This window comes from Triturus cristatus, chromosome 1_1 (genome assembly GCF_964204655.1).
Source record: "Triturus cristatus chromosome 1_1, aTriCri1.1, whole genome shotgun sequence".
In the NCBI taxonomy this organism is placed as follows: Eukaryota; Metazoa; Chordata; class Amphibia; order Caudata; family Salamandridae; genus Triturus; species Triturus cristatus.
The window spans coordinates 45,716,370-45,743,344 of NC_140579.1; the positions used below are offsets into that span (position 1 = coordinate 45,716,370).

The following is a 26,975-nucleotide window of genomic DNA, read 5'->3' on the forward strand; positions in this document are numbered from 1 at the left end:
CAAATAGGGTCCTTTTGGACTTACCCCCAGATTGTGCACCCTATGTAGTGGTTTTGTCTGGGGTTCCAGGGCTTGGTAGTAATACCCCAGAATCTTATGACGAACTTAAGAACAAATCCTTACATTGGTTGAACAAACATAGACCCTTACCTTTACATGTGTTTAGTGAGATCATTCATGTGCGTAGAGTAGGTTGGGTGGGAAGCCGAAAGAAGGATTCTACAGGTATTGTTCTCAACTTTAGAGATAAACGAGCTGTGAAATTTATCTGTGAACGGGGAATTGAGGGTATGGCATCTTGCATTAAGTCCCATCCTCTCTCTTATTTTTACCCTCATGGAAATCACTTGGGAAGGCAGAAACGGTCGGCCCCAGCTTACGACACCAGGGAGCGAGAAAGGGGGTGGTTAAACGATTGTTTATATAACATTCCCATAAACAATAGTTTTGGAGTTTTGGATCAGGTGGATTGACTTTCCCTTTCTACAGGGAGTTCTGAACCCAATGTTGGGATGGCTTTTTGTGATGGTGGGGGTGGTAACAGGCCGGAAAATATTGATGGTGAGATTTTTGGTGGTTTCACAATGGCTTTTGGTGAATTAGAAAGGCCGGCCATTGTGATCCCTGTGTATGAGGGTTCAGGTTTGGGAAGGGAAATATCCCAGGGCCAAGTGGTATTGGAAGCCCCCACACAGTCTGTAAATGCTCACTTTTTGCCAGGTCAGAGTAGTTATCCTTCTTTGTTCACGTTTGCTTCCTGGAATATTGCAGGTTTACAGTGCAGACTCCCGGTAACAGTTGTCAGACTTTGTGGAGGAGTATGACATCTGGGCTTTTCAGGAGACATGGGCTGTCAAACCCACTCACCGCTTAGGATATCTAAATTTTTTTAAAGCAGCAGTGAGAGGGAAACTAGGTAGGTCCTCGGGGGTCCTTACACTTTGGGTTAGGCAATCAAACAACTTTTGTCTGGAGGAGATTCCTACAAATAGCCCAGATATCTTCGCTGTTAAATTACACCGACCTGCCCAACAGGATATTCTTATTGTAAATGTATATATGCGAGGGATGCCAGGGGGGCAGAGTTCGAAAACCTTTGCTGATTTTGACTCCTTTTTTGATTTAGTGGGGCACGATTGTATCACGATCATAGCGGGGCATTTTAATTGCACATTTGAACCCCTAAACCATGAAGAGGAAAATATTATGGATGAGGAGGACACCGAGTGGAATATTCCTCCTCTCGATTTACTACCTATAGAAATGGTCAGAATCGGCCTTACAACTGCTGGGCTTTTGTTTGGAACGTGGCTTTAGGGCAGCCAATGGACGATCAACTTCAGACAAAATGGGTAGGGCCACTTTCGATAATGGTCTGCATAGAAGCAGAACTGATTATATTCTAATCAAGATTGAGTACTGGTCTATTTTAGGTGACATGTCTATCCTTGAACATCCAGAAAGTGATCACAATCCTTTGCTTCTTAGTCTCAATCTTATTGTAACGTCGACTGGTAACGAACCAACAGAGGTGGCCACTGCTGATGCCCTACTAACAAATGATTTACGTAGGGTTCGATGGGCAAGAGTGTTTAATGATATGGAGGCCCTAGAAAATATAAGATCAGAGATTGTACGGTCATTGATTATACTGCGATCCTTTAAATCTCAAGCTGAAATTAACGATAGTATCCTCAATATTCATGAAGACCTATTTTTGAGTTTAAAATCCCATTTTTCTAACACCACTAGACACCAGAAAGCAATGAGTCAGTATAGAGATAAATCATGGTGCAATAAGTTGTGCCGTGAATCTTACAAACTTTTGTCTCTGGCAATTAGGTCTAAACTGATGCCCAATATTAGGACGGCCAGGCAAAACTATAGAAAAGTCTTGCATTGTGCCAAAAAAGAATGGGATGAGCAGCATTGGAAAGATCTTCTCGATGCTAGTAGATTAACAAACATGGCCAAGTTTTGGCATATTGTGAAATGGGGTAATGGTACACAATCACAATCCCCCGCAAATTATGTTTCCCCAGACGACTGGGTAAATCACTTTGGTGCCCAGTTTTCCGTGTCAGGGGTAGTGACTGATCCCTTGCTGTCTGACTTATTATTGGAGTTTAATTTTTGTACTCCAACTAATAATCATATTTTACCGTTTGTCAGTAAGGAGGCAGAGGATGCCCTAAATAAGGCCCCCAGCGGTAGGGCCTCGGGCATGGATTGTGTTCCTGTGGATCTTTTCAAGTATGATACTGCCAACTGGGTGCCCTATATAGTATTTATTGCGAATGCAATAGCTAATCGGGCACGCATCCCAGATTCATGGCGGGTAGCCGAGATCTTGCCAATTTACAAGAAGGGTGACCGCTCCAATCCAGGAAATTACCGTCCGATCAGTTTGATCGATTGCATACAAAAAATTGTTGCAAGGATGGTTCTCGCGAGAATACAGAGTTGGATGGAGCTTGACGACATATTGTCCCCACTACAGGCTGGGTTTCGACCATGTGTAGGCACCATCGAGCAAGTCTTTAGGTTTTTATTGATTTATTGGCGTGTGGTGAGCTTGGGTGGTGGTACCTTCTATGCTGCCTTCATTGACTTCAAGTCTGCGTTCGATTTGGTGCCTAGGAGTAAACTATGGAGGGCATTGAGTGAAATGGGGATGCCTTTGGATTTACTGGCCCTAGTTATCAAGCTACATGACGACAATTTCGCACGTGTTCGCTGGGGTCTACAAGGGCAGGTTACAAACAAATTTACTGTGTCACGCGGGGTTAGACAGGGGTGTGTTCTAGCGCCAACACTCTTTTTGTTGTTCATCAACAGGGTAATGGAGCACTTCTCTGCTTTTCCAACGGCTGCTCCATCCCTGGATTGCACCAAAGTACCGTTACTTATGTTTGCGGATGACACTCTCTTGTTATCTAAAACCCAGATGGGATTGCAACGGGCACTGAACAAATTTGAAGAGTTCTGCTCTGACAATGATCTACAGGTTAATATTGATAAAACCAAATTCATGATCCTCTAAGCAAGTGGATGGCTCTGTAACTATGAATAATACCAAGTTAGTCCAGACCAATGTAATGACCTACCTAGGAATTACATTACAGTCCAAATTAAAATGGAAACCCCAGATTGATGTTTTTTCCCTCAAGTTCGCCCAGTTGACAGGGTGTTTAATTAAAGAACAGCGATCGTCCTTGACCAAAAGGATAGGTCCTGCCCTTAAAATTTACAATTCTAGGATTAGCTCTGCGATCCTGTATGGAGCAGAGCTATGGGGCTTCTCTGACCTATCCATGTTGGTTAAGGTTCAAAACAAATTCTTGAGGAATCTGACAGGTCTTCCTGGTTCTACTCCATTAAAGCCCCTCTTAATGGATTTGGGATGTTATTCCATTGAGGATGTGGCACGTTACAGGCCGCTGGCTCTTTGGCGGCAGATATGGATTACCCCAGAACTTGATCTATTTGCCAGGGCAATCCTGGATGTTGGATCAGTAGCAGGTTCAGGAAACATCCCATGGTTTAAGGAAGTTAGAACGCTTTTGGTGGATATGGGGATGAGTAACCTGTGGTTAGATCCTGTTAATAGCCAATTTCCTACAAAAAAGGTCTTTAAAGAAACACACTGGGCACTAGTGTGTCATAAATATATAATGAAGACTGAGGCTACTTCCCTGACTGGACTATTCTTCAAACACAAGATCGTCCCCCTTATGGAGGACTATTGGGACATTATCACTAGGTCTTGTGATCGTAAATTGTATCACCAATTTAGGGTTGGTAGCCTTCCCATCAAAACCTTCACCAAATCTTGGAACGGCCTGCAAGATGATGTCTGCTGCAAATGGTGTATGGGCCAAAAAGAATCTATCGCCCATATATTCTTTGTATGTCCAGCCTACACTGCCCCACGTAACAAGTGGCTGATACCTATTTGCCGAAACTTAGGCACACGTGTAGGTTCTGAAGCGCTGAGGATTCTGAGAACTAACACCCAGGAATCCTTGGTTATAGCGGTTGCTAAATTTCTCGGTTGGATGTGAATTATTAGGGCCGGGAATATACAAACAACAATAATCTAATTTGGGGACTTCCTGATTGTTGCTAATAGAGTTGTTTCTCTGCTCTCATTCTGATAACTGACGCTATAGAACTGATAATAATCGTGTGGTTTTAACTTACCGAGAATTTTTATTAACAATTTTTATCTTTCTATTTGTTTTTAAAGAAATTTGGATCTTATTGTATGGTATTTTTAATCAGGTCTAATATGCTTTATGAACAAACTGGATTACATTGTATGGTATTTTTAATTATGACGATTGTCATTTTTACTTGTTCTCTTGTTATTGTTATGTCTTTTATGATGAAATATCGAAATAAAGACTAATGAAATGAATCTTCCCTACATTAGTAAGGTTATCAGTGTGTCCTTCTAGTGTATCTATAGTAACCTTGAAAGAAATTAGTAGAGCAAGTGTGCTCCACAGAAGCATTAATAATCCTGTACAACAACAACACATTTTACACCATCTTTTCATGAATGTACATCTACTTTTGCTACTATCTGTGTTAGCCATCTTGTTAGAACTGGACTGTGTCTTTTGACTTAGCCTCTTCTACTTCACGACTAGTTTCTACTTTTTGAATTCTTTACATTCTTGATTCTACCAGTTTTCTATCTTTTGACTTTTATTATTTTTCCATCAGTTGCTTCTTGAATTTATTCAGTTTGGCATCTCATCATTTTTCACTTCTTTCTCGTCATCCCAATACAGAAACTCCTGAATTTCCGTTTCTTCTTCTCCGATGTCGGACAAGATTGCTCTCAGGATTTCTGCTTCTTCTTCCTCTTGAACCACTTTTAGTAAAGTCTCCTCTGGATTTCCTTGACTATCTACCTCTTCATCATTTTCAGGCAGAGCCACGTACGTCCATTCCGATGACTTATACTTCTGGTTAGGTTTCCTCGTTCTTTTACTGTCTTTACTCTCAGTTGTTTCTCCTTCTTTCAATTTTTCTTGGCTTGTCACTTCATTCACCTGTTCAGCTCTCGGTGGATGCACTCGTGTCAGCCGATATCTCAATCTCTTTATTTTGTTTGGCCACACCTCATCTCTCTTAACTCTTTTCTGTTTATCTCCTTTATTATTCTTTTCTTCTCTCCAAGCTCTTTTCCTTAATACTCGACCTTCGGGTACTTCATTCTCACTTTCTTCAGACTCTGTTTCAACTTGCTTTGTCTTTTCAACGGCTTCTTCTTCTTCCACCTTTTTTGTTTTCCCTACTTCTGTCCCTCCTCGGGTCTCTGTCACGCAATCTTCCTGCTGACTACTTGTCCCTTCACCTAACTGGGTGTTGCAGTTCCCTACACCTCCTCGGGGGTCTTCCGCAATCTGTCCCTCTCTCTCTGTACCTGTCCCTTGTTCACTTGAATCAGTTATTTCAGGTGGAATCTTTCTCAACCTTTCGTCTGAAACTTCTTTCTCCCGAATTTCTTTTATTGTCTCTTCATTGACTTTTTCCTTCTTCTTTCTGTGTTCTTTTCTAGAACTTTGTGTTCCTTGTTCGTTTTCAGAATCTGAACTGATGTCAGAAATCTGCAATCTTCTTCTCAGAGAGATACTTCCAGGGACCAAACTTTGTTTTGGTTCTGTCTCCCCCCTTTCAGGGTTTTCTTGTGTTCTCTGCTCTTCATTGTCTGATTCAGTACTTGACTCTGAATTGTCATAGTACTCTTTTTCTTTGCTGTCAACTGGATTTGGTATCCTCAAAGTATGACTAGCATGGATCCAGTTTTTCAATCCAGCACACTTCACAGCTGTTGTCGTGGTCAGAATGACTTGTCTTGGTTTTCCCCACCTCGGAACCAAACAGTTTCTTCTTCTGTGGACTTTTATCCTTACCCAGTCTCCTGGGCTTAGATCATGGGCTTGCTTCCTTTCAAGGGTGGTGGCATCCGCTCCAACCTGATGAAACACAGAATGAACTGCGTCAGCCAGGCCTTTACAGTATTCCAACACCATGTCATCAGTTATAGTCATCAGCTTGTTGACTGGAATGAACACATGCTTCATTGCTCGTCCCATGATTATCTCATGAGGACTTAACCCTGTAGTTCTGTCTGGTATCGCTCGAATTGTCATGAGCACAAGAGGCAAGACATCAGGCCATTTTTATACCCGTGGCTAAACACATTTTCCCTATTCTGTTTTTGATCGTACCATTCATCTGTTCAACCACACCAGAAGTCTCTGGTCGATAGGCACAATGTAGTTTCTGTTGTACATTCAATACTTCACTAATCAATTTTATGATCTCATTGTGAAAATGCCCTCCTCTGTCTGATTCAAGGGTTACTGGAAACCCGAACCTGGGAATGAACTCTCTCAAAAGAAGCTTTGCCACTGTCATCCCATCATTTCTTCTAGTTGGAAATGCTTCCACCCACCTGGAGAATAGGCAGACTATGACCAGAACATACCTCAATCTGTTACAAGGAGGCATCTCAATGAAATCCACCTGCATTCTAGTGAAAGGCCCTCCTTCTCGACCTATGGTTCCTAGACTCACCACTGTCTTTCTTCCAGGATTGTATTGCTGACATATTAGACATCTCTGACATAGGCTCTCTGCTACAAGCCTAAACTTGGGGTTGTACCAGGTCTGCTTAAAAGACCTGATCATGGCATATCTCCCTATGTGTCCCTGGCCATGATACATCCGTGCCTTGGTAGACATCATGCTATCAGGCATTATTGGTCTTCCATCTCGATAGACCCACACACGGTCCTTTTCTCTTGGGGCACACCCTGCTTTTATCCACTGTTTCATTTCCTCATCTCCTGACTCTTCCTGCAATTGTCTCACTTCTTCCCATATTCCCACAACGTTAGTAAACATCACTGAGCAAGAAGCCATTTCCCTTTCCTTTGCCCGATTGACAGAATTCTGGTTCCGTGCACAATACTGTGCCATATCATTAGCATACCTGTTTCCGGTAGTGATATAATCACTACCCTGACCATGGGCAGCACATTTCACCACAGCCAATTGTTTAGGCAGCTTTATCGCCTCAATCAATTTTCCAACCACTTCCGCATTTTTAATAGGGGTTCCACTTGAGGTCAGGAAACCTCTTTGTAGCCATATTTGGCCAAAATCATGGACAACCCCGAAGCCATACTGGCTGTCCGTTATCACAGTCACTCTCACACTTTTCCCAATTTTACATGCTTTTGTCAAAGCAACAAGTTCAGCTACTTGAGCTGATCTCACTCCTTTCAGGTAAGATGCTTCCATAACTGCTGCAACCGTGCACACTGCATATGCTGCACTTAGTACTCCTTCATCTGTTCTCAAACATGACCCATCAACGAACAACACAAAATCACTCTCTGGCAAAGGTACATCTTTTATATCTGGTCGTGGCTTTGTGCAATACTCAAGCACGTCCAAACAATCATGATCTGCTTCATCTCTCACTTCCACTTTCTCAGCATCTGGTAACAAAGTTGCAGGATTCACATTCAAACACCTTGCAAGGCTCACATTTGTTGCACCTAATATGACCTTCTCATACTTAGTCAGCCGACTATGTGTCATATACTGAGTACGACTCCTTGTTAAAAGAATCGCCACATCATGAGGTACAAACACTCTCAATGGATATCCCATCACGATTCCTTCACTCTGTTCCAAACTTCGACATGTTGCAGCCACTGCCTCCAAACACCCAGGTAAAGCTGCAGCCACTTGGTCTAGCATTGATGAAAAGTACGCAATTGGTCTTCTCAATCTTCCATGTTTCTGAATCAACACAGAAAGTGCACATCCATTTCTCTCACTGCAATACAACTCAAACTCTTTATCGTAATCAGCCATGCCTAGTGCTGGTGCTTCACACAAACCTTCTTTCAATCGTTTGAATGCTGCCAATTCTTCCTTGTTCAATTCCAGGGGATCTTTTACATCACTCCTGGTCAAACGCACCAAGGGCTTTGCGATCAGGGAAAAGTTACTAATCCACTGACGGCAGTACCCTACCATTCCCAGAAACATTCTCACCTCTCTTTGAGTCATGGGAGCTCTCATTCCTTTTATGATTCTGATTCTGTCTATTGTTATTATCCTCAGTCGTTTCTCAATTTTATGTCCCAAATACTGTATTTCCTGCTTACAATACTGCAATTTTGCGGGGACACTTTCAGTCCTCCATCTGCCAAATGATTTAGTAGTGCTATTGTGTGTACCTCGCAAGCTTCACGTGTTTTCGACGCCACCAAAAGGTCATCAATATACTGAACTAGTACTGAACTTTCGGGCATTTGCAGACTTTCTAATGACTTCTTCAACAATTGGTTGAATATTGAGGGGCTTTCTGTATACCCCTGTGGGATTCGGCACCATGCCAAAATCCGCTCTCCAAACCGAAATGCAAAAAATTGCTGGCTGTCATGATGTAATGGGATGGAAAAAAAAGCTTGGCATAGATCAATTACTGTATACCATTCCGCATCATGTTGAATCTGGTACAAAATCACTGATGGATTTGGCACAATGGGACAACATGGCACAACGATTTTGTTTACCTTTCTCAAATCCTGTACTATCTTGAATTTTCCATTAGGCTTTTTAAGTCCCATTATTGGTGAATTACATGGACTACTCAGTATTTCTCTTAGAATTCCTTGCTTAATCATTTTCTCAATTATTGGAGTAACTCCTTCAATTATCTCCGGTGTCAATTTATATTGGGGAACATTTGGATAGCTTATTCCTTCTTTTACTTTTATTTTCACTGGATCTACATTTCTCAGTAGCCCTACGTCTTCTCCAGTAAAATCCCACACTTCTGCCTTTACAGACTGCTTCAATTCTTTAGGTAATTCATCAGGATTGAATACTCTAAAGGTTCCGGTAACTTCACTTTCTTGATTAGCTATTGTCATTTTGTACAGTACATCCTCATCTGGTGTTTCAAATGCTATTCCCTCTGAAGTACAGAATATAGTGCAATTCATCTTGCACAACATGTCCCTACCTAATAAATTCACAGGACTGGTGTCGCACACTACAAAGCGGTGCATTTCTGAAAATTTCCCTATGCTAACTTTCACTGGTTCTGTAAGGTAAGTTTTAATCTGTCTGTTGGATACACCAACCACTTGGATCGTTTCATCCGAGAGAGGAAGATTCTTGACATCAGCTGATCTAACAGTTTATCGAGTAGCACCAGTATCGACTAAGAAAGTAATATTTTCATTATTAACCTTCCCATCTACAAATGGTCCTGTCTGGTCTACTTCTAGAGTTGCGCCAAGTACGCACTCCTCTTCGTCCCTTCGGCACCGTCAATAGCTTCCTTCTGAATCACTTTCATCACGTTGCAGCCAATACTGTGAAACTGCGCGAGCGCGTGATGGTTTATTTACCTGTTCTTCATTGTAGAATCCTGATTCATTACTATACTTCTGAGTGTTTCTGCTCTGCGGGAAAGGTGGTTTTGGCACCTGATTCTGTGAGGTAACCACCTGCTGCTGTTGCTGCAGTTGACCACTCACCTCATTCTGCACCTGTGGATTCAATGATGGATTTTCATTATTAGTACTCGGAGGATTTTTACACTCGGATTTCCAATGCCCTAACCTACCGCAATTATGGCATGGGAACTTCTTTTTACCTTCTTCTATATTACCTTTCCCTTTGCCTGGGCCAAATCTGGGTTTAGTTCCTGTGTTATTTGCTTGTTCGACTAACTGAGCTTCCTGCCTTTCAGCTACCTTCACCTGTGCCCACATTGCCTTTTCTTTTTCGCTGTTTGGCCTCTATTTCATCACTGAAATATTTGGCATGTCTCAAAACTTCATCTATTTTCTTATTTTGCCCATCTACCGTATGCTGTTTTATCATATCACCAATGTCTGGACGTAAACCATATACAAATCTGTATACGAAATGACTCAAATCCTTATCACTCAGGTTCTCATCTCCACTGAACTGCTTAAAGGCCAAAATTAACCTCTCATAGTAGGCATGTACTGATTCCTTACTTTCTTGATGTGTTCGGTCAATTTTTACCCAATCTGTCTCTTTGGGGGGTACCTTATTTTTCAAAAATACCATAACCTGTTTATATTTCTTCATTACCTCTGGGTCAGGGGCTCCTGTCTTAGGATCCCTAGGGTATTCCTGACTTGGCCAATTAATCATAAGCTTGCACTCTGTCCACAAATCTGCTGGCACTATTATGTCAAATAAGCTATTCAAGTCAATCCATAGTACTTTTGGCAATTTCACAAATCTGTCTACCTGCCGATACCACTCGACAGGCTTTTCGCGCAATCGAGGGAAATCATTTGTGAATGACAAAATGTCCTGTCTTGTCCATGGGACGTGTACATATCCTCCTCCAGGAATCTCCCTCATAGGGTATTCAGTTGCTACTTTTCCATTTTCTCTAAAAGGGAATGCTGTAACTGTCTTGTCTGGGGCATCATCTCGTTTTCGATACCACTTACTTCTCCATTTATCCACGTCTCCCCATTTTCTCAATAAAATGATTATGTCCTTAATCTGACCTATCTGTCCTGTGGTGTTCAGATTCTCAATATCCTTTTCAGTAAAATCAACTCGATAGGGTTTCTGTAAGGCTTTTACCTTATCAATATCTATACCCATCTCATACGCAACTTCTCCTAATCTTTCATGTAAGTTTTTCGCTCTCCATGTCACACTTTTACATAAAAATAATATTTCTTCATCCTGATAGTTTTTCAATTTTTCTATGGGAATAGTCCCTGCTATTAATTCTTCCAATACCATCCGTAACTTGGCTACATCAATTGACTGGGATTCCTTATCTTGTTTCTGTAACCCTCTTAACCATTCACTTAGTTCCTCCACTGAGGGTCCTACTGAGCTTTCTGTGTTACCCTGTTCTGTATTTCTCTGGGGTTCTAACAATGTTTATACTGTCATTCTACTCTTTTCTGCATAATTCTGATTTATAAATAGATTATTTGAAACATGGGGTTCAAACATATTTATTGTCGGTCCCCACAGATTCTCAATTTGACTCCGTTCTGGACTCTCAACCAAATTATGGTTCCTGTATGGTGCCGTCAAACAATGTTCGCTATCTTTTTGCTTCTCAAAAATGGGCATTACTGGACCTATGGTCACTGGAACTGTTACAGCTTCTAAATTTTTAGTCAATTCTCTTATTTTCTCGGTTAATTCTAGAGTAGTTATGGCCAATTCTGCTGAATTTTCACTACTTATCCTATTCTCTGCCTTCTTTTCTATTTCTCTATTGGAGCTACTCTTTTCTAAATCTGGTGACATAGTTTCAGTTTTAACAATTCGTAATGTTTCTCTCATTGGGGCACTTGGTGTCAACATTTCTGGGTCTGGTCGGTACGGTGGTGGATTTTTATAAAACCCATCATCCAGCAGATCATCATCTGATTCATTCGCTCCGTAACCTCTTGATTCCACATTATTCCTTTTTTCCACACATTTTCTTCCTTCATTCTCTCCTATTGTTCTTACAGGAAACACACCCTCAGTCATACTTGCATTTCGCCACCTTTTCATTCGATCATCATGCATTTCATGCCCAAATCGTCTACTAAATAGATGTCTGTAGCCTTTAACATTTCTTTGTGTCTCTCGTTCATGCATTTCGTCTTCCCATTCCATCAATGCCTCAAATTGCGTCGGTCTAGGTCTTGGTTCTAGACACATCATCGTGTCCCGTAAATTCCTTAAAACAGCCAAATTAAAGGAACCATGCTCTGGAAATGCCAGGACTCCATCGTCCTTGGTATATTTTACCCAATTGTCTAACCAAATACAAGTATGGTACCCATATTTCGCAATCATCAAAGATGCGGGGGGTTTCGGTGGAGGAAGTAACTGTCCTTCCCTAGTCTTGACCTGTTTGTCTTTCTTAAACACTTTTTTATTTTACCAAACCACGACTTTTTCTCCTTGTCTGGCGGTTGGTAATACATTTTCTTGGTTTCCGTGTATCGCTATTCTTCTCTTACAACGGTACCGTTATTCTGTCCACTCACAGCGCGACTCACACTAACGCACCAATCAGGAGCGTTTACGTCACCCTGTATTTCTCCACTCCTAGCGCGGCTTTACACTATCACACCAATCTGGAGCGTTTTACAGTTCTGACCAACTGTCCAATCCCAGCGCGGTCGTTCTGACGTCAGCAGCCGCTGCAGCAGCTCTGCTTCTGTCTACCCCTCCTTTACAAGTCCGCTCAGTGAACTCGTATTGTAACTCTTACAATTCTATTAGTAACAACACAAAAATATCTCCATTGTCCGCTTCGCTAACCAAAGAATAGCAATAGACCTTTCTCACGAGAATTCCGTCTTTACTGAGAGCAGCGCTTACCTCTGCCCTACTACGGAATCGTTACTTCCGTTGATAAAGTAGCGCATCCCTCTACTTCACCCTTCTAGCAAGCATCAACTAACTGTTTCTCTAGTATTTAAGACACATAATTGGAGACCTAATGCTCCTGAGAAATAAAACCAGAGTTTCGCAATTAATCGGAATGGCTTTTCATTCACACACTTTCATACAGAAAATGTAGTACATTCACACAGAATCCTGTCTTTCCCGAGAACAGCGAACAGTCTGTCCTACTACAGAATTATAACACTCGTTAACAAAGCAGCGCTTACCTCTACTTTGTCCTTCTAACAAGCTCAGAGAACACCTGCTACCTTTTCAGTGATAAGCGTTATCGGTATGCCATTTGGTTTCCTGGTTCTTAAAGACCAAAATTTCACAGGTAACCATCACTATCATACACACTTCTCTCAATACAGAAAATATTTCTAGTGGCAACACACGAGGATGTCACCGAATCGAACCCAGACAATGCGCCGTGCAACTTCAATTGTTACACGTTTTCTCCTGTGTACCTACAGGATAACCACAATTCCGTCTTTCCCGAGAGCAGCGCTTACCTCTGCTCTACTACGGAACTGTTACAAACTTCCGACTCCCTACATCCCAGAAGCCGTGCAAACAACATATAACTTAACGTAACTCATCATAGAGTGTTAGTACATAAATCAATACCAATCAGTAATCAAAAATCAATAAGCTATTTACAAGCAATGATCACCAAACCACAACAGTAGTAAACCATTTCTCTGCTACCAGGAAAAACTGCTGCAGCGTGGAATGCAAAATCCCTCCCTTCGTCACAGATCATAGATCACACAGACACACTCACTCACTACATTCGCTGGTGGGGCCCATAACACCAACATTCATTCTCTATTAATCTGTTTTCTAAGGAGGTGATTGTTTCATTACAGCGGATGGAAGGAAATACTCTTCTCTATTCAATAAGGCCTAAACTTCACCTTTTAGTACTCCTCTCATGGATAGGCCATGGATCAACTAGCTGCAGGTTGAAGTGATTATCTTAAAACTAAAATCAATTTACATTATTACATTTTCTCATAATAAACAACCCGACACAGTTTTTGTAATAATAATAATGTTTTTATCTAAATAATTGCAAAAGATCATTTGTTAAATCAAGCAGCTGACCATCATATTTACCTATTCTGGCTAAAAGTCGTTTTTCTAAGTCAGAATCTTGGTCATCAGTTCAATCTGTCAGAGTTTCCGGAAACAGCTGTCCTGCAGTGTCACCGTCCTCTCCGTCAGCATAACGTCAGGAAATCGATAAGTGCCAGGAAGGGAAGAGATGCAACCTCTCTATTCTATGGCCTTTTATAATAAAATTACATTCTAAAAGTAACTGATGATATTTTAGAGAGTCTCTGATTGGTCGATGAAATCCGTACCACCACTTTCTCATCCGAAAAATGTGTTTTTACATATAGTTCATGTTTGTGAATAAAAATGTATCTTCTTTTGTTTCTTTTTGGGTATCTGGCTAACATCCCAGAGAGTCCTTGGAGGGCACGGTCGGGTTAGGGTCGTATAGAGGCCACTGTTGCTGACGGCAACGCATGCGCACTTCACCCAAGCCTTGTTCAGCGTTGGCAGTCGGGTTCAGCGCCAGATATCAGCCATCTTTAGGCAGGCCATAATGGACAACTTAAGCAAAGAGACACAAAAAAGTAATTAATACATAGAAACGACTAATAAAATGTTATCCCCTCGCTAATACCCATATGTGTGTGTATTTATCTAGCAGAAGCAACACTCATTGCGGGTTATACTCACATTTATAGAGCACAAATTACAAATAAATCACGGAAGCAACATATAACATGTAAACTTTATTTATCTATGATTAATATGCGTACACTGTTTAGTTCACGTATTAATTAGGCCATGCAAATGCAATTCCCACGTGTATTCTTTATGTTAGTAAGATTGATTAAATTCCACAGCAAACCAAATAATTTGATTACTATTAGTTAATTAATCTTATTAATCTTAACGTGCAAAATGGAGAGGGTATACACACTTTAATATAAAACCCTGCTCCAGCAACCGCACAGGAGCACAGCCCGCTACCAGCAGTGGAGACATAACTGACTCTACAGAATTTCTGAGTCCAGTCCTTCTTGGTGACGGCAGCCTCCGAAACTGCGGTGTGACATACCTCACCTGGTAACACACTGGTTCCTACTCAGTGTGACATACATCACCTGGACCCGGGCACGAGAGGCGTTCTATAGGTACCGAATGGGTGCCGAGCAACGAGGGCGGTGTTCCATATGCTCCCACCCTTCTCCCGGGATCCCTGAGGCTTCATACGGATATGCCTCTGAGATAAACTCGTTTCTCTCCACCACTATAATTGTTGGCGGGTAATTTTTAATATAATTTTTCACACTCACAGTCCTCGGCAGGGTGAGCCTTAGCGCGCTCATACCACCGGGACTCTGCACCGCCACATAGTGAATCTGGTCTTCTAATTTTTGACCCTCACTCTTCTCCCTTTTTAATATTTCCAATTAGCAAAACAAATAAAATTGCCTTTTTGACTCAATTGGAAGCTTTTAAATTCACTGTCACCTCACACGAACCCCGCTCCGCAGTAACCTGGCGTTGCACCACACTGGGATGGCATTCGGCCATACCCAGTGGAGCCCGATGATGAAGCATGTCACCAACCAGGTTGGCGAGTGAGGGCTTTATATAAAACCTATTTAGGTTTTCTCTCCTTAAACAACATACAGTGTTATTTTGAGTCAGCAGACTTGTGCTCCTTTGACCCTAAGAGGTTGTGTATAAACCACACGGACTTCGTTGTTTTTTGAGATTTATCCCTTGAGGGGAGTAGTCGTGTTGGGTTCCCTTCCTCTCTCGTTGTTTTTGTGTATACCTCACCTGACAACACACATGCTCCTGTCCTAATCCACAGTGTGACACAGCTCACCTGATAACACATAGGCTCTTGCTCTGCGCTACAGTGTGACACACCTCACCTGATAACAGTCAGGGTCCTGCCCTAATCCACAGTGTGACATACCTCACCTGATAACATGCAGGCTCCTGCGCTAAGCTACAGTGTGACATACCTCACCTCATAACACACACGCTCCTGCTCTAGGCCACAGTGTGACATTCCTCACCTCATAACACACAAGCTCCTGCTCTAGGCCACAGTGTGACATACCTCACATGATAGCACACAGGTTCCTATGCTACAGTGTGACAACCCCACCTGATAACACACCAGCTTTTGCTGTAAGCTTCAGTGTTACATACCTCACCTGATAACACACAGGCTCCTGCTCTATGCTGCAGTGTGACATACATCATCTGATATCATACAAGCTCCTGCTCGACGCCACAATGTGACACACCTTACCTTATAACACACAGGCTCCTGCTCTAGGCCACAGTGTGACACACCTCACCTGATAACACACAGGCTCCTGCTCTAGGCCACAGTGTGACACACCTCACCTGATTACACACAGGCTCCTGCGCTAAGCTACAGTGTGACATATCTGACCTGATAACACACAGGCTCCTGCTCTAGGCTGCAGTGTGACACACCTCACCTGATATCATAAAAGCTCCTGCTCGGTGCCACAACGGGACACACCTCACCTGATAGCACACAGACTCCTGCTCTAAGCCACAGTGTGACATACCTCACCTGATAACACACAGGCTCCTAGCTAAGGTGTGACATATCTCAGCTGATAACACACAGGCTGCTCTAAGCCAGTGTGACATACCTCACCTAATAACACACAGGCTCCTAGCTACAGTGTGACTTACCTCACCTAATAACACACAGCCTCCACTGCTGTGATGTGACATACCTCACCTGAAAACACACAGCCTCCACAGCTGCGATGTAACATACCTCACCTGATAACACACAGCCTCCACAGCTGCGATGTAACATACCTCACCTGATAACACACAGCCTCCACAGCTGCGATGTAACATACCTCACCTGATAACACACAGGCTCCTGCTCTGGTCCTGCTCTAGGTCACAGTGTGACTTACCTCACCTAATAACACACAGCCTCCACAGCTGCGATGTGACATACCTCACCTGATAACACACAGGCTCCTGTTCTAAGCCACAGTGTGACGTACCTCACCTGATAACTCACAGCCTCTTATCTTAGGATTGGAGAAGATTTCTAACCAAACTCCTCACCCATCTTCTATAGGAATTGCTGAAGTACCTGCAGATATCGGTGCAGTACATTCATTTATCTGGTAGTTCTCCATCCAATAACAGAATACACATAATTTGTTTATGATTCTGAACATGAAATAACCACACCAGTGATTCCCCCTCACTCTGAATGGGGGCCATAGTAGAACACACCCTCAGCATCTCCTTCTGGGCGAACACATCCAGTGTCCTGGCAGGACAGTGGCAGCCTGCACACCACCTACATCTACTCTTTCATCCCAAGTGCTCAAACTTCCCGCCCCCCACTCATTTAAATTCTTTTGTGCCAGTCATACCCACTCACACTTGACTTCAGCCAGTTTCCACTCAGCCTGTCTCTGGGTCTTTGACTTTGTCTGTGGTGGGTTCGCTTCCTTGCAGTTTCTTCAGTGATCTAACTCTCTGCAGCCTCTCAAATTCTGACCTCCCCACAGCTTGTGAGGTGTCTGAGGAAAGGGGGAGGGCAGGAGTGGGAGAAGGACAGAAGACGGTAAAAGGGAAGGTAGTAAGAGGCTGCAGTTCAGAAATTGGGAGAAGCACGCTTCCCCCATAACTCCCACTCTAGGGACAGCTTTTAGGAAGCTATTTAATATCTAACCAGCTTTTGTGTTTTTCTTTATGATAGGACAAGTTAAGAACCGAGAAGAATAAAATTGAATCTGGGTTTGAAAAACTGCGGCAACTCCTGAAAGAACATGAGCAAACACTTTGTGAAAAATTGGAGGAGATGGAGAAGAAAATCACCATGGTAGAAAATGAAAATATCACCAAATTGTCCAATCAAATCACCTCTCTCAGCGCCCTGATAACGGCAATAGAAAAGAAGTGTGAGGCGCCAGCGTGGGAACTCCTGAAGGTGAGATATCAATCAATCAATCAATCTATGAACTTGGATTTGTAGAGCACGGCTAATCACCCGTGAGGGTATCCAGGCACTGGGCTTTTGCTGGGATCAGTTGAAAAGCCAGGTCTCGATTCCTTTTCTGAATTCAGGGAAAGAGGATGATGTTCGGAGGTGCAGGGGGAGGTCGTTCCAGTACTTTGCAGTGAGGTAGGAGAAGGAACATCCTCCACTGTTGCTACTTCGGATGTGGAGAGTGTGAGTGAGGGCGAGGCAGGTGAAGGGCAGGTGTCTGGAGGGTTGGTGGAAGTTCAGGCGTTGGTTGATTTATGCTGGTCCTTGGTCGTGGATGGCCTTATAGGCGTCAGTCAACATCTTGAATTGGTATTTTTTCTGGATGGGGAGCCAGTGAAGGTTCCTGAGGTGGGGGGTGATATGGTTCCTCCCGGGGAGTTCCAGGATGAGTCCGGCAGTTGAGTTCTGTATCGTCTGGAGTCTCAGGAGTTGTATGATGAGTCCTGCGTAGAACGGGTGGTCGTAGTCCAGTCAGCTGGTGACTTGAACTTGAGTGACAGCTTACCTGGTGTTGATGGGGAGCCAGCTGAAGATCTTTTGGAGCATGTTGTGGGTGAGTAATCAGACGAAGGAGACTGCATTGATCTGGTCTTTCATGGTGTGTTTGCTGTCCAGGGTGATGTCGGTTTGGGTGTGCATCAGAGTTAAGAGGGCCATCAGGTGTCGTTCCACAGGGAGGTGTTATTCCCAGAAAATCAGCACTTACGTCTTATCCATGTTGAGCTTCAGGCAGTTGGTCTTCATCCAGTCGATGACGCTCGTCATGCAGTTGTGGGAGTTGGTCCTGGTGGTGGAAGGGGTTTCTGTGAGCGAGAGGATGAGCTAGGCATCGTCTGTGTAGGATATGAAGTTGAGGCAGTGGGTTCTGACGATGTTGGCCAAAGGCGTCATGTATGTGTTGAACAGGGTGGGGCTGATTGAGCTGCCTTGAAGGACGCTGCAAATTATGCTCTTGGGTTTCGAAGCGGAGGGTGGTTGGCAGATCTTTTGGGTTCGTCCTGTGAGGAAGGATGTGTTCCATTTGAGGGCGTCTCCCTGGATCCAGATGTGGTGGATTGTTTTGATGAGGGTGTCGTGTGATACGGTGTCGAATGCTGCTGAGAGGTCGAGAGGGATCATGGCTGCTGTCTCCCACGGTTGAGGAGGGACCTACTGTCATCGGTGGCGGTGATCAGGGCAGTCTTGGTGCTGTGGTTGGCGTGGAAGCCAGTTTGGGAGGTGTTCAGCAGATTGCTGCTCTCCAGGTGCTCGTGAGTTGATCCCCTTCTCAAGGACTTTGGCTGGGAAGGGGAGCAGAGAGATGGGGCGGTAGTTTTTGAGTTTGCTGGGGTCGGCGGAGGGTATCTTGAGGAGCGGTCTGACCTCTGCATGTTTGCATTGATCAGTAAAGGTGGCTGTGTTGATGAGTGCGTTGAGAATAGAGGTGGTGGGGGCAGAGGTCTGTGGGTGCTCCAGAGTGGATGGAGTTCATGATGGCTGTGGTGCTCTGTGTGGTGAGCAGTTTCCATGTGGTGAGCGGATGGTTGGGTGTGGCATCAGTTGACATGAGGAGGCTGTAGAGGTAGTTGTTAATGCAACACACCAGGCAATTCCAGTGAAAGTTATTAACATGGAAATGATATAGCAAATTGTGTAAAAAGCTGAGCCAGCGTCTTAGAGAATTGAGAAAAAAAATCCTCCTTTTTTAAGAAGTTTGAAAATATTTCAGTTCTAAAGCAGTTACTTTTTTCCTGAGACAGATAGGCACTTACGTTTGCGTTCACCGATCTTTTGTTAGGGTGAACAGCTACATAACTAGGCATTTGGAATAGATAATGACACGCTCACTGTTTTTTTTCAGCTCCAGATAAAGATTGCCACAGAAAACGCTTTAGATTGAAGAAGAGTGACAATTACATATCACATGTAACCCTTGGTCATATTACAGAGTGTGTGACATGAAAGTTCGCAAATTTCTTCCCGACAGCACAAGAAATTTGATTTATAACTGGATTATCATGAAACCGTGAACGGCAACCAAATTCCTCACCAATTTGGCTTGGGGTGGGATTAGAGGGATAAACCTCCTCATTGTGGTCATACGCTGTCACTTTTGACAGTGATGCTCTGCTCAAATAAGTTGATTAGTTTACAACCCGGAAGCTTCCTGAGAAATCGCTCCATGGAAAGGGCACTAGATGAGGGTGACAGAGAGCATCCAGGACATCCCTCCGAGGGTGAAGGAGAGCATCCCCCCGACGGCAACAGATCACATCACTCAGAGATTGACAGAGAGCATCCAGAAGATCTCACCGAAAAAGACTGGGAGCATCGCCCCCGAGAGCGATAGGGAGTATCCCTCCGAGGGCGACTGGGAGCATCCCTCCGAGGGCGACTGGGAGCATCCCTCCGAGGGCGACTGGGAGCATCCCTCTGAGGGCGACTGGGAGCATCCCTCCGAGGGAGACTGGGAGCATCCCTCCGAGGCCAACAGGGAACATCCCTCCGAGGGTGGCAGAGATCATCCCTCTCTGGTTCCACAGCCAGTTCTGAAACAGTCTAAGTTGAAGTAGTTTATAATGACCACCAATGTAGCTAAAGGTTTGGCGTATAGTTTTGTGTGAGTGATGAGAAATGAAATGGGACCAGTAAGACCCACAGTCCAGGGGAGGCTCATCCGTCTCACAAGAGAGGACCACTCTTTCCTCCTGCTAGAATGATGGACCTGGACCCATTGATAGGACCTCGCAATTGAGTCTAGGATGCTCTCCCGTGACCTTTTGATGTAGCCTCTCTTACAGTTACAGGAAGAAGACTCCTGACCTGGTGATGAACCTCTTGTGCCAGTTGAGGACGGTGGCCCATGACCTGCTGATGAACTCAAACGGTCCTATATATTTGGGTTATCTGATGATAGTGGTCCTGCGCTTGCCACTTCCCTCTAAGTCAGTAATTCTGCTATCTTAGAATTTCAATAGACAATACACAGATGTGGGGAGAAGTGCCCTACAACAGAAGGCTCCTCTATTCTACAGGCAGCTGACAGCTCCTCTGTTCTATAGGCAGCCGACAGCTCCTCTATTCTATAGGCAGCCTACAGCTCCTCTATTCTATAGGCAGCTGACAGCTCCTCTATTCTATAGGCAGCCTACAGCTCCCCTATTCCATAGCCAGCCAACAGCTCCTCTATTCTATAGACAGCCGACAGCTCCTCTATTCTATAGGCAGCCGACAGCTCCTCTATTCTATAGACAGCCGACAGCTCCTCTATTCTATAGGCAGCCTACAGCTCCTCAGCTCTATAGGCAGCCGACAGCTCCTCTATTCTATAGGCAGCCGACAGCTCCTCTATTCTATAGGCAGCCGACAGCTCCTCTATTCTAATGGCAGCCGACAGCTCCTCTATTCTATAGGCAGCCGACAGCTCCTCTATTCTGTAGGCAGCCGACAGCTCCTCTATTCTATAGGCAGCCACAGCTCCTCTATTCTATAGGCAGCCTACAGCTCTGCTTGCAGGGGTTCTTTCCAGGTTGCCCTCACCTGTAAGGAAGCAGCAATCGGGGATCCTGGCTCTGGAACTGGTTCAATGTTTACAACTGTGAACCCCGTGTGCGCCGTTGCTATAGTGATTCACAATAAATGACTACACCTTGACGACCACTGTCAGAGAACCAAGATTTGTGATATAATACTCTGTGACATCAGAGCTTTTGGGGAAAGCTGAATATAAGTCTATCATAGTAATTCATGACCATCAATGATGTAAATGGTGTTTTAGGTTCGATATGATTCAGAATGTGTCAAAGAAAAATATCTTTCTAGTAAAGATTGACTTTTTTATACCTAAAAAACATATTGTTTCTTATTTACATGTTTCTCTAAAATTCTACGCTATTTATCTCTATCAGTGCTTTGTGGGTCTCGACACCGGTCAAAGAGACTCCTGGCGCAGTGACCTGGGTTTCTTACCAGTATTTGTCCTAGTTTTTTTAGATGTAGATGAAACTTCGAGAGCTCCATCTCTGGAGCTGGCTTCAGGGAGTTCTGACATTTTATTCATTGGCACAGACTGGTCAGGCTAAAGTCTTTGTCACTCAGTCTTGGCAGGAAGAGAGAGTGGAGCTGGGTGTGCCGTGACAGAGGAAACTAAGACAAAGGCTCAGAAGAGAGGCCTTCCCTCCCGGCTGCTGCACAGAACTGCATTAACTCTTCTGGGGATAAAGAATGCAGGAAGTGGGCAGCGAACGACCTTCAGAGCATCAGTTGTCTCCCCCAATCCTTTCCGTTCACAGAAGTCTGGTCCACTTCAAAGACCTCAGGAAGGTTTCCACAATCTACCTCCTTATCTGTCAGGCTCCCTCCATCCTCCATCATATGTACAATTCACACACAGGGGATCCAAAATGGACTCCTGTCCCCATACATTTAATCACAATAGACACACTCTGAGCTCACCCTAACCCCCACATGTAGCACGCTTGTATCATGCACTGTCTCCGTTGGTGTCTAGGTGCTATAGATTACAGCATGTAGCTAAATTGTACAAAGATCATAGTGTATGAGACTCCATTAGGATAACTCACATCACTGCAGAGGTCCAAATACCTGTATTCAAAGCGTGACAAACAGAGTGTTCATGGGAAGAAAACAACTTCCATTAGCTACTCTAGCTGAGCTCTCACTGTGTGTGATATCACCTGTAGGTCATGTAAAATGTCTCCTCTCCAGGTGGAAACCATTCATGATTTATAATATTATGTGAAGTTCTCCATGTCCTGGGTCATGTGACACAGATTAGAATATAACAGACAATGCAGTGTCATGTGACCCCATTCAAAATATCACAGACTGTGTCATGTGGCCTCATTCAGTAAATCCTACACTGCACTGCTTCATGTGATAACATTCAGAATATCACAGATTGTGTCATGTGACTTGTTTTAGACTAGCAGACTGCGTCATGTGAAATTATTCATCTCACCCACTGCTGTATCATGTGACCAGGGACGTTGAGTCTAGGAGTGGACGGCAAACTCCGCTTCTTTGACACAGTTTTGCCACATCCTGTGCTCTGCTTGGAGCATGGAGTTTGGCAAAAACTCGTCCTGCCGCCGGCAGAGCAGAGTTTGGCGCCCGCCCTACCAACACTGCTCAGAAATCAATCTGCTCCCAAGTATGCGAGTGGGAAAACTAGCTGCTTACATGGGCTTTGTGGGCTTTGTGCATCTCTGAAAAGCCCGAAAGCTGTAAAATGCCTGCATCCATCCGTGCCCACACTTTCCAGTTACAGTCCGAAAACTATGCCCTTTAACGTCCTTCAACGTCCCCTTTCATTCTCGCGACAAACTTGAATTCAGAATATAAAACTTCTGCTTCCACCAGTAACACTGAAGATGGTGCTGAAGTACGGCAGGATTTGCAGTTGCTGAGGTTACAGTGTTACAGAGTTGTTACAGAGTGCTATAGCCGTTGGCCTGAGACAGGTTCAACTTCTCTTAATAAATAGGTAAGTGGTCCCCGCTTCCTCCCGATGCAATGCCCCTATAGGCCAATACTTAGTCACAAAGGGTGCTTCGTGTTTTTTGTTATTATCTGCTGGTAAATAATATGCGCAGTTCACACAGCATGTCGCAACTTGGACAATAACATCACAACATTGGAATTCTCTATAGGAGGGTGACACAGGCAGCGGACGTGTGCGGAATAGGAGTACGACTGTCCCTCTTGCAAATCCTGCTCGTTCTACAGTGGTAACTTTTTACTGCATGAAACCGTTAGTGCTACCAGTAATCCGTGTACACCAGGGGTCTCCAACCTTTTCTGTAGAGAGAGCTACTTCTGATCAGTAAAATCATTGGTGCTACTAAAGGCCGAGCAACTGGTGCATTGCTCCCAGAGTCCACCCCTAGTACCCATTAATAAAGTACCGCTTGCAAGTGGTCCCTCGGCACAAACCGGAGGCAGGAACCTATTTTACATTTCTCTCATTATTTTATTAGTTTATAATGCTTCCAGTGAGGGTCTTTAGGCGCTGTCCATAGGCCGTAGTCGATAGGAGATTAAGGGGCACATGCATCAAGCAAACCAAAAGCGATTCCTTAATAGCGAGAAATAAGGAATCGTTATTAAGGAATCGCTTTTGGGCATGCATCAACAGATTCGGTAAATCCTAGCGATTCCTTAAAAATCGCTATTTCCACCGATTAAGCAATAGCGGGGCATGCAAACTCCGAATAGCTAATAGCGAGTTCGGTAATACCGAATTAGCTAATAGCGAATTCGGTAATAGCGAAATCGCAATTGACCGCGTCGCACCGGGAACGTGCAGATGACATCACCAACCAGGAAATACTGCAGCCCCACCCACATTGCATCGACAGAGGAGCAAACAGGAGCTGTGACTGAAGACTGCCTGTGCAGAGTGAAGCCACAACAACTGTGCCATCCTCAAAACAAATACCTGATGGAGAAGGAAGCACCATCCAGCGCTGAGGCTGCACGCAAGCGCAAGCGCAAGTTCTCCGACAGGGAGCTGGAGCACCTGATAGAGGGAGTCAGCAGCAAGCACGATCGCCTCTTCGGTAAGCTGTCCCTCAAGGTGCCTGAGCAAGGGAATCGCCGCATTTGGCTGCTCATCCGGGAGAGGGTGAATGCTGTAGGTGTGACGCCCCGCAGCATCGACGACCTCAAGAAAAGGTGGTACGACCTGCGGAAGCGTGCAAAGTAGAGGATTTCAGAGAGGCTCCGGGAGGCAAGCAGAACCGGAGGCGGCCCTTCCACGGTCCAAGCAAACACTGCCCTGGAGGATCTGGTGGAAGGAACAATCGAGCGGGAAGCAGTCGTGGGAGTGACCCAGATGGACACGTCCGGCGCAGCCACAAGTGCCCAAGGTAAGATGCATGCCTGTGCCCATACCCAGCATAGCGTAAATCCGTTTCCATGCCCCCAGCAAGATCTGAGTGTGTATGCAGCTTTGGCACAAACAGCTTTACTCCTAACACTAGTGCATCATGGGAGTTGTAGTCTAGTAAGCCCAGTGTGCATGTACAGGCGTAAATGCAATGACCATTCACCACATCAGTTGAACATGGATAGAGACTGTTTATTTAGTGGATCACAGAGGGACATGTATGTGTACAACACTACGTAGGTGTAACTATCCCACTAACCATGCACTGTTTCACACACAGATGCATCTCCTGGGGATTCGGACGACAGCGGGCGGCTGATAATATCCGAGACACCTGTGGATTCCGACCTGGAGACAGCGCAGGATGCGCATACATCACCTCCACCTGCCACCCCACCAGCACCACCACCACCAGCACCACCAGCACAGGCACCAGCGCCACCAGCACCAGCCACACCCTCTGCAGCTACAACAGCCACAAAAGCGCAGAGGCGCAGGTCCAAAGTTGCGCCCTTGCAGGTGATGGAAACACCCTCCACACAATTGGGACACAGTCTGCGCACCATCACACCACCTGATGCACCACCTGAACGCGCAAGACTCACACAGCGGCGCAGGGCTCGGCCAAGTTCCGTCTCCTCAGGCGACCTGGATCTCCCACACACTTCTGCCATCGAGGAGAGGATGCTGCATGTACAGCGCCTGCAGGGACGACACATGGCAAACATTAGCTGCAATATCGTGCGCCTTGCTAGAGAAATGCGTGGCATGACTGCGGCGGTTACGGACATGAGCACGGTGGTTAGGGACATGACCACTGTGGTGGCAGAGGGCAATGCTCACCTCAGGGAAGACATCCATGAGCTCACCCGTGCCATGAGGGAGGGCCATGAGTGCGAGAAGAGGAGGCATCGACAGCAATTGGTGCGTTCCGCCGCCGCTACAAAGGCGATCACACGTCACAGCAACAGTACCGCAGTGTTGGCACGCCGCTCTGTGTCCTTGCAGGTGGACCTTGGGCACTTCTGCGGGGATGTTGCCAAGGCACTAGGGCAGATGACCACTGCTGTTGAACACCTACAGGGCAGCACATGCAGTGCTGCTGCTTTGGGAGGGGATGACGCCAGTGAGGCTGCCTCCAGTGTCAGCAGCGTGTCACTGGCAGAGGCCAGCACCAGGCGCCGCAGTTCGCGGGCCTCCACGGGGACAGGCCGTGGTGAGGCATTGGAGACACCTGAGCGGAGGCTTGGGGTACGTGGCAAGCGCCACTAGACAGATACACAGACATGCCGGACCATGGTGGGGCAACCATGGACCTCCCCTTTCTGAGTCTGCACAGGCGTGACTTTAACGCACATTTGGTTTTACTTTTTTCCTGTGGAGCATTATTTCCATTGCTTGTTTTGTTGCACATACCGCAGTGCTACTGTGCATTAAACAGTTGCACCCCAAACAAACTTGTAATGTTTCATTCTCACCTGATTCTGAAATGATGTTGCATGATGTATGTCCGCCTCCTGTGGCCCTCTGCTGTGTTAGGGACGTGTGCCTGTCGTTGTTGGGCGGGTGGTTGGTCATCCCGGTGGTGGTCATTCCTGTCAACCTCTATGGGTATCCCCCTTCTGGTCGCAATGTTGTGCAGCATTGCACATACAGCAATAATCCGGCAGCAGGTTTCAGGTTTGTATAGCAAGGCGCCGCCAGTCTTATGTAGGATTCTAAAGCGACTCTTCAGAATCCCAAGTGTCCTCTCTATGACATTCCTAGTGCTTATGTGTGCTGCGTTGTGGCGGTGTTCCTGTGGGGTTGCTGGATTGATGTATGGGGTGAGTATATATTCACGCAGGGCGTAAGCACTGTCACCTAGAAGATAGAAGCAAAGACTTAGCATTGGTGATGTCCATACATGTGTGGTGTTGGTGTGGGGAAGCGTAATTTGTACGTACCAAGCAGGAGTCCCTCTCCAAATTCTCCGTTGATTAGACGCCTGTGGATTCCACTGTGGTGGACTATGTAGGAGTCGTGTGTGCTCCCCGGGAATTGTGCCACTAGGTCCATTATGATGTGATTGGCATCGCACACAACCTGCACGTTGATTGAGTGGTAGGACTTGCGGTTCCGGAATATGTACTCATTTGCTGCGGGTGGACATATGGGGATATGCGTACAGTCGATGCATCCACTTACATGGGGGAATTGTGCCACCTGGTAGAATGCCTGTTTGTTGCGGTCCAACTGCTGTGGGGTTGTGGGGAAGCTGATGTGGGTGTGTAGCATTGTCAGCATGGCATCTAGGAATTTCTTGAAGAAGCGTGAGAGTGCGCTTTGCGATACGCCTCCGGCTACCGCAATTACCCCCTGGAAACTCCCTGAGGCCAGTAGGTGCAGGCTGCATAGGACCTGGACGTGCGCAGGGATTGCATTGGTCCGGTGTGTCTGGTGCTGCAGTGATGGTTCCAGGTCTGCAATGAGGCGCAT

At 45.1% G+C, this 26,975-nt stretch overlaps 1 protein-coding gene and 1 pseudogene across 2 annotated transcripts in view; both read left to right on the top strand.

Moving 5' to 3' along the window:
- Positions 1-26,975, top strand: part of LOC146869325 (E3 ubiquitin-protein ligase TRIM39-like) — a 128,497-nt pseudogene that overhangs the window by 44,147 nt on the left and 57,375 nt on the right. The window contains exon 3 of the transcript XR_014980063.1: positions 17,318-17,548. The product of XR_014980063.1 is annotated as an E3 ubiquitin-protein ligase TRIM39-like (transcript). The remainder of the gene's footprint in view (positions 1-17,317; positions 17,549-26,975) is intronic.
- LOC146869326 (uncharacterized) lies at positions 24,312-25,900 on the top strand. The gene is made up of 2 exons (XM_085649910.1): positions 24,312-24,477; positions 24,778-25,900. The coding sequence occupies exons 1-2, from the start codon at positions 24,444-24,446 to the stop codon at positions 25,767-25,769; spliced, it is 1,026 nt and encodes a 341-aa protein (XP_085506036.1). The 5' UTR covers positions 24,312-24,443; the 3' UTR covers positions 25,770-25,900.

Coding starts and splice junctions, on each gene's coding strand:
- LOC146869326 (XM_085649910.1), top strand. CDS start 24,444: ATGGACACGTCCGGCGCAGCCACAAGTGCCCAAG. Junction 24,478..24,777: donor CGCAGCCACAAGTGCCCAAG/GTAAGATGCATG, acceptor TTTCACACACAG/ATGCATCTCCTGGGGATTCG.